Here is a 6,490-nt window from a genome sequence, read left to right as displayed (position 1 = left end):
AAAAATCAAATCTAAGAAATGCATGAGGCTTTTGGAGTTTGCTGAGGTCCTCTTGCCAGACTCAGCACTTGGTAGCCCTGATACCCATCTCTGTGTCACTTTAATAAAAGAGCCTTCCTGCTGCTGCCTGCTCCCCTGCCTGCCTGCACGATCTGGGCAATGGTTGCGTTCGGTAGTTTGCTCGCCAGTTTTGCTAAGCTGAAAATACAGTTTTGGAAGCAGAAACCTGTAACTCCCCTGGAACGTTACAAATCTGTCTTTGTTAGAGAAGAGTTAAATCCTTCATGTCAAAATACTTTTCACTATGAATAATTTTGGTAGCTTGTTCATTCCAGCACAGCACCCGCAGTAAAGGTTATCCATATTATACCAATTTGCTTTATATTGCATCAAACCTCCAAAATGTCAACATATCATATATTTTGTAATGAATTGATTCTTGGACAATAACTCTAACTCTTATTGTTTCTAAAAGGGTGCTGGTGCCAGAGGAAAAGAAAAGATTGATGGGAAACAGACACCAGCCTGTAGACACTCATCCTTTTTCTTCGGATACCGATTTATCAGTGCGTCTGGGCATCCCCTGCGAGCCCCGAACACAGAAGATCACTCAGGTTTATCGACAGTGTAGCTGAAGACCCGCAACTTCACAAATTATTATCTGCTATTGGACATCTTTTATGAGAAGCCCTGACAGATCAGTTATAAGACAAAGGACAAGCACTACATTGCTGTGAAAGGCTGTCATCGGGGTCTGGGTGGCTTCTACCAAAGTCTTCAACTTAGTGAAACAAACACCCAATCCTAACGCTTCACGTTTGAGTTGGAACCTATTTTATAAAATATATACATGTATATGTACATATATGTATAATCTATAGACTGCACATACGCCATTACTGAGCATCTTTACAAAGGTGACATAAAAGGAATTAGAAATGTATTTGTCAAGATTCCTGTCACTTCACGCCCTCTGGGTTACCGTATCCTCCGTGATGCAGCACTACCCTTCCGTGTGGGGACACTATGACGTATGTAAGACTCAGATTTACACAGAAGAAGGAAAAGTATGGGATTACATGGCCTGCCAACCAGAAGCCAGAGACATGATCAAATATGTCAAAGTGACTCTGGATCCCCCAGACATAACATGTGGAGATCCTCCTGAGACTTTCTGTGCAATGGTAAGGCAAGCTTTTAATTTTGCATAATTAATAGGTATATATTTGGGATAGATGGCTTCAAAATGGAAGCCCTATAGTGCACATGTAATTATCCAAGAAAATCTGCATCATATTCCAAATGTGAAAGGTTCTGCCAAACAAAATGCTGAGCAGTACTTAAGCTGGGCAATGAGATGTTCTTATGGGGACCTAACTTGACTTTGTCTGAATTCAGTGTCTCTCTAGGTCAGCTTTTGATGACTTAAAAGAAAGCAGCATAAACTCCTAGTGCGCTAACCCATAGCTGGGGTGCATTTGCCTGGATCACAAAGGACTGGAGTGAATTGGCTCCAATATGGTCGCCTGAAAGCATCATTGCGTGGTGTAATTCAGCATAATTTCCAAACATGAGACGGTTGTTAGAAACTAAAACTGCTGATGCTTAAAACGTGGTGGTGGGAGCTGGGCTGGTGGAGTTTGCAGCAAACCCACACAGCTGCGGGCAACATTTCTGGAGCCTTGCTACCGCACACAGCAGGTGCATACCAGCAGGTCCATACCTGCGTGTATGGACAGCGCGGCAAGGAACACCTTCAGGTTGGGGCCACCTCTACCAACTACTGACAGCTTTCTTCTTTAACTGAAACTGTAGGCATTCAAGCCAACTGAAAGAGACCAAAATCAAGCTCCTTAATTTAGGTGCTCCTAAAATTAGAGACTAGTTTTAGAAATGTTGGGCTTGGTAAATAATTGTACAGGTATGAGAAACCAGGCAGACACTATATATATCAACTTTTTACATCTGTGCTGCTCCTAAGAGTTTGATAGATCGTGCTGTAAGAGGTCGTTCGAGTTAAAGGAAATTTTCAACTCGTAGGGAACTTGTTTCTCCTCACAAACATGGAGAATTCATTTTCTTTGCCACTGAATATTTATGTTAAATATTGAGTGGAAAATATACTATTCCTTGACTAGAAAATGTGAGTTTAAGATGCAAAACATATGTACTTACCTCTATTAATAAAGCACTGGAAACATACATCACATTACCTACACAATTTGGATTTGAAAAGCCAATGAATTCTGGTAAGTGAGGTTATCATAACTGAGAAAGTCTACAAGATATTTATTTGCCTATGTACAAATCATCATTGCTGTATGACAGCATCCCCACAGGAAGGAAATTTGCTTTTAAATGCCTTATGGTATCATTTTCATCCACTACTGTTCTGTAAGGAGTTCAGGTCCAACCACACATACATTACATTTAGGGCATTATATGCACACATGCAGCTGCTTCCCACATACATTATGGTAATAGCCACGTGATAAATTGTGGAGCTACGTCAATAAATTACATTCACTGTGAACCTCTGACTGCATCACTTGCTCGCTGCCCACTAATCCATCTCTTCTGACATGGCTTTGTCACTCTAAACCACCAAGCAGCTTCAAAGCAGCCACTGTTCAAAAACAAACAAAAGAACGTGCCCCATGTAATACGGTCTTTTTCTTTTTTCTTTATCTTCAAAAGTATTTTCTCTGCAAAATAGTAATAGCTGTGATTTACCCCTCCATCAGGGACGTTCAGTAACTCATCATGTAGTGAATTAGAAAAGTTGTTCTTTTAATGCAAAAGAAACTGCTCAGCAAAACTTTTCTTCCTTTTAGTGCAGCTAAACATTGCAGCAGTTCCTGTCAGAGTAATTTAAGTTTCTGAATGCCTTTGTTATTAGCCCACTTTCTAGTTACAATAATGATTTTAAACAAAAAACAAACAAGACATTTTGATTAAACTTAAGTATTAAAAATGGTGCTAGAACTCCCCATGAAAATGTTTGACCTAGCAAAGTCCTTGATGCTGCAATGGGACTGAAAATTTGCTTGGGAATGACCTGAGGTTACAGCTGTAGCTCACCTGCTGCTTAAGCCCTTCAGATGCAGAAGGCCACCAGAATCCTGACACAAGAACTAGAGAAAGAGGAAGAACTGAGGAGAGGGAGCATGCACAATGAGGCAGTGTATTTAGTGACGTGAGTGTAGAGTGACTTACTCTTACATGATAAACTGTTGTATTTGCTTTCAGTATAGATGTACATTGTACACTATATTCCGATACGCATTGGTAATTGCTTGACTTGAAACGTTGGGAAGCTGACAGAAACATTTGACGCACAGCAGCAGAGCACTCTCATCCTTCATGTTTCATGAAATGCTTCACGTCTATCTGTAGCTGTATCTATAGCTACATGTAGAAAGTACACATTTCCTTCAAAATGAGGTTTTACATATTTTTAGGGCTGAGCCTTTGGCATTTCCCGATGAGATCTTTTACTTTTGTGTTCATTTTTAGTTTTAGAGAGTGAGTTAAGATAGCACTGATACACTTGGAGAAGGTGGGCAATGGAAAAGAGTGCATTCCTGTTAGTCACGTTCTCACCAAAGGTTTCTTTCAGCACAGTGAAGTGCCAAACTGACTTATACAGATGCTTGGTTTTATTGTGAGTGTTGGATATTTGCATGCTAAACCTATGTACCAGTGTTCTGTTACTGAAATCAGGTTAATGCTAAACTGCCTTTTGGTAATTCCTTGGAGGAGATCAGGGTCCTTTCAGATATCCTAACGATAAGGAAGGGTACAAAACAGCTGCACCTGCTCTGCAGGAAGAGGAGGAGGTTGAAGCGGCCTCCTGTTTTCTTCCCTATCAGTTCTCAGATCAGGCTTAGTAACTTTCTGTTCACCACAGACTATAAGGACGCAGGTACTAGCTGTTGAGTCTGTGTCAGCTATCAGTGCAGTATAGATTATACCCCTGAAACACAACCGGACTAAGAGGTTCACCCAAGTTGTGCTGGGAGTTGATGGTAAAATTTAAGGCAGCCTGTGAGAGGGAGATGATAGTAGTCTGCAGTAACACACACTGCAGTCGTGCATTGCAGTGCACGCAAGCATATGCAATACAGGGGAGACGGGCAGTTAATGGTAAAATTTGCCTCCTACTAATTTCTGAATATTCCCCATGGAATTTTACTCAATGAGCTTGTTTAGATGACAGACCAAAAAACGAGGTTTTGCACATGCAGATTTGTTGCAAAATGCAAGACTCCTCTAGTTGGCAGCTAAACCCAGCACATGGCAGCCCACCACTTGTAAGTACCTTGGGGTTGTCCCTCGAGGACAGCACCTGTAGGTATTACAGGGAATATGCAGCAGGAAAACTACCCCACAATTGCTTTTATGTAATCTATTCTGAGAATAACATTATAGTTTCTGGTGACATTCAGTATTGACAACTCATGAGATTGTTCTGAAACCTCAAGCCTCTGGAGTCCTATGATTATGTGAGATTCTCAGCTTTCATTTAAAACATCTTTGTTTTCTTAGTCCTTCTGGTTGCAGAGAAAAATTTGAAGATGAAACTGAGAACCTCAAAAAGCAGAAGCCAAAGAAATAGCCCTCCAAATCATTATTTCTTTAAAATCTCATCATTTTTAAAGTCGCTCAAGATTTTTAAGGCTTGGGAAAGGAATTTGCTTGAGAGGAGAGATGCATGAAAGAAAAATGTAAACAAATGAATGGCTTAGAGCAGTGAACGCTCACGGTTTCTGGCTGTGGAGTTGCATGTGTCTGTAAGGAGGATGTGACAGCATCCTTCCCCAACAGGGAGTACTCCTCCTGCCTGCAGGACAACCAGCCCCCTGCAGAGGGGGCTGACCGGTCACCTCTGGCTTTCCTGTACGTTTTCAAGCAATCTCTATCTGCTTAGAGTGAGGCACGCATGCTGGCAGATGATGCACATCTGCTTTCTATGGCATTCCTGCAAGGAAATTTGGCCGTCCTTTGTCCGTCAGAGTTGGATGGGACAGTCACGGCATTTGAGCCAGCGTGACTGTTCCTGTCAGTCTGCAATTCACGAACTTTGAGCATTTGGCATTGATAAGAAAGAGTGTGTCTGGCACCATATGCTTATGCTTAGTTGGCCTGGGAGGAGAGGGAAGGGGAAGAGGAGAGAAGAGAAAAGATCAACTTCATGTTTTCAGAACTGCAGGATTCACTTTGCAGAGATACTGTAAGTAAATGTTGAAGTACCTGTGGATGCTAGTTCACATGTCCTGCAGCATTTCAGTTTACAAAACCAATCTGCTTTAAATCTGCAGGAGTAACTAGTGGTGAAATCTTCTACTTCCCTGTTTGTAAGCGCCTGTTACAATTTCACAAAAAACTCTGTCCAGTTATAAAAAGAAACAAATCTGCCTTTTCATGACTATCACCATCTCTTGCACCACAAGAACAGTGCACAGGTGGCTTCGCACTTCTTTGTTTCTAAAACGTTTGCCGGTTGTGCCCCCAGTATGAGCATCTGGAGCCCCCGCGATGCCGCTCACGGCTCGGGGGTCCCTTCGCCCCGGAGCCGCACCTGCCCTTCACAGCAGTTGGCCCCTGTGCTGAAATCCAGCCTTTAGCATGGGTCTTGCATTCAAACCTCAGCCAGGATTAGTGTCTAAATTCATCACGAACCTAACCAGGAGACTCCTAGTGACTATTGCTGTAATTTGCAAACTGGAGACAAATTTACATTACCAACTTGTGTTTGCAGCTGAAATGGCAACATAGGAATACAATTTTCTACTTATGTTTAGACCTAGCTATCATAGCACCATCCCACATCCCAGTGGCTAAGCAATGATGAAATTATCGGCAATTGTTGTTGCCTGCAGCAAATTTTCTTCATAGGTTAGACAGAAGCTTGAAAAGAAGCCTACAGACGGGAGTCCTGTGCGTTTGTACAATTTATAAAGCAGAAATGCTGATGACAGTAGAAATTTGAGCCCTTGAGTGCTACTCTGTATTTCATAGCCAATCAAAACTAAATTAAGAAACAAAGATTATTAAAAAGTCTTCTGTGCATGTAATTCTGGCATAATATTATGAGGTGGACATTAAATTTCACCCTCTGAGACTTTCAGCATCATTAATATAGCATTCCTTTAATTACAAGTAGGCTCATATTCCTTAAAAAAGGGAAAATACTCCGTAGTGTAGTTAGTGATAGCATTATTCTGTTTACTGAAATAATTAAATGAACAGATATTCTTCTGAGTAACATATGAATCAAAATGTGAAATAAAAATGTATTTTTTGCAGCATTTTGTCATGCATGCATGCATTCTTGGATAAGACATTTTAAAACATAGAATAATACTGTTAAGAGATGCTGATAAGAAAAAAGCTTTTTTCTTTTATGGGCTGAATAAGGACATACAATTCTTCATTTTAGTTCCATCTGTGCAATCTTACTAGGTAGCATGAGGTAGAATGGGATCAG

The 6,490-nt window shown here is 41.0% G+C and overlaps 1 protein-coding gene across 6 annotated transcripts in view; it reads left to right on the top strand.

Moving 5' to 3' along the window:
• Positions 1-938: 938 nt before the first annotated feature.
• NTNG1 (netrin G1) overlaps positions 939-6,490 on the top strand; it is a gene marked incomplete at its 5' end in the record, with an annotated part of 151,602 nt that continues 146,050 nt past the window's right edge. For all 6 annotated transcript variants that reach the window (XM_082002784.1, XM_082002781.1, XM_082002779.1 and 3 more), the window contains one exon: positions 939-1,184. In XM_082002784.1, the coding sequence (XP_081858910.1) occupies positions 939-1,184 (246 nt within the window). The remainder of the gene's footprint in view (positions 1,185-6,490) is intronic.

The sequence above is a fragment of the Phaethon aethereus genome, assembly GCF_964289735.1.
Source record: "Phaethon aethereus genome assembly, chromosome: 8".
Taxonomy (NCBI): Eukaryota; Metazoa; Chordata; class Aves; order Phaethontiformes; family Phaethontidae; genus Phaethon; species Phaethon aethereus.
The sequence above is the reverse complement of the archived record's forward strand: the minus strand, read 5'-3'. Positions and strand labels throughout refer to the sequence as shown.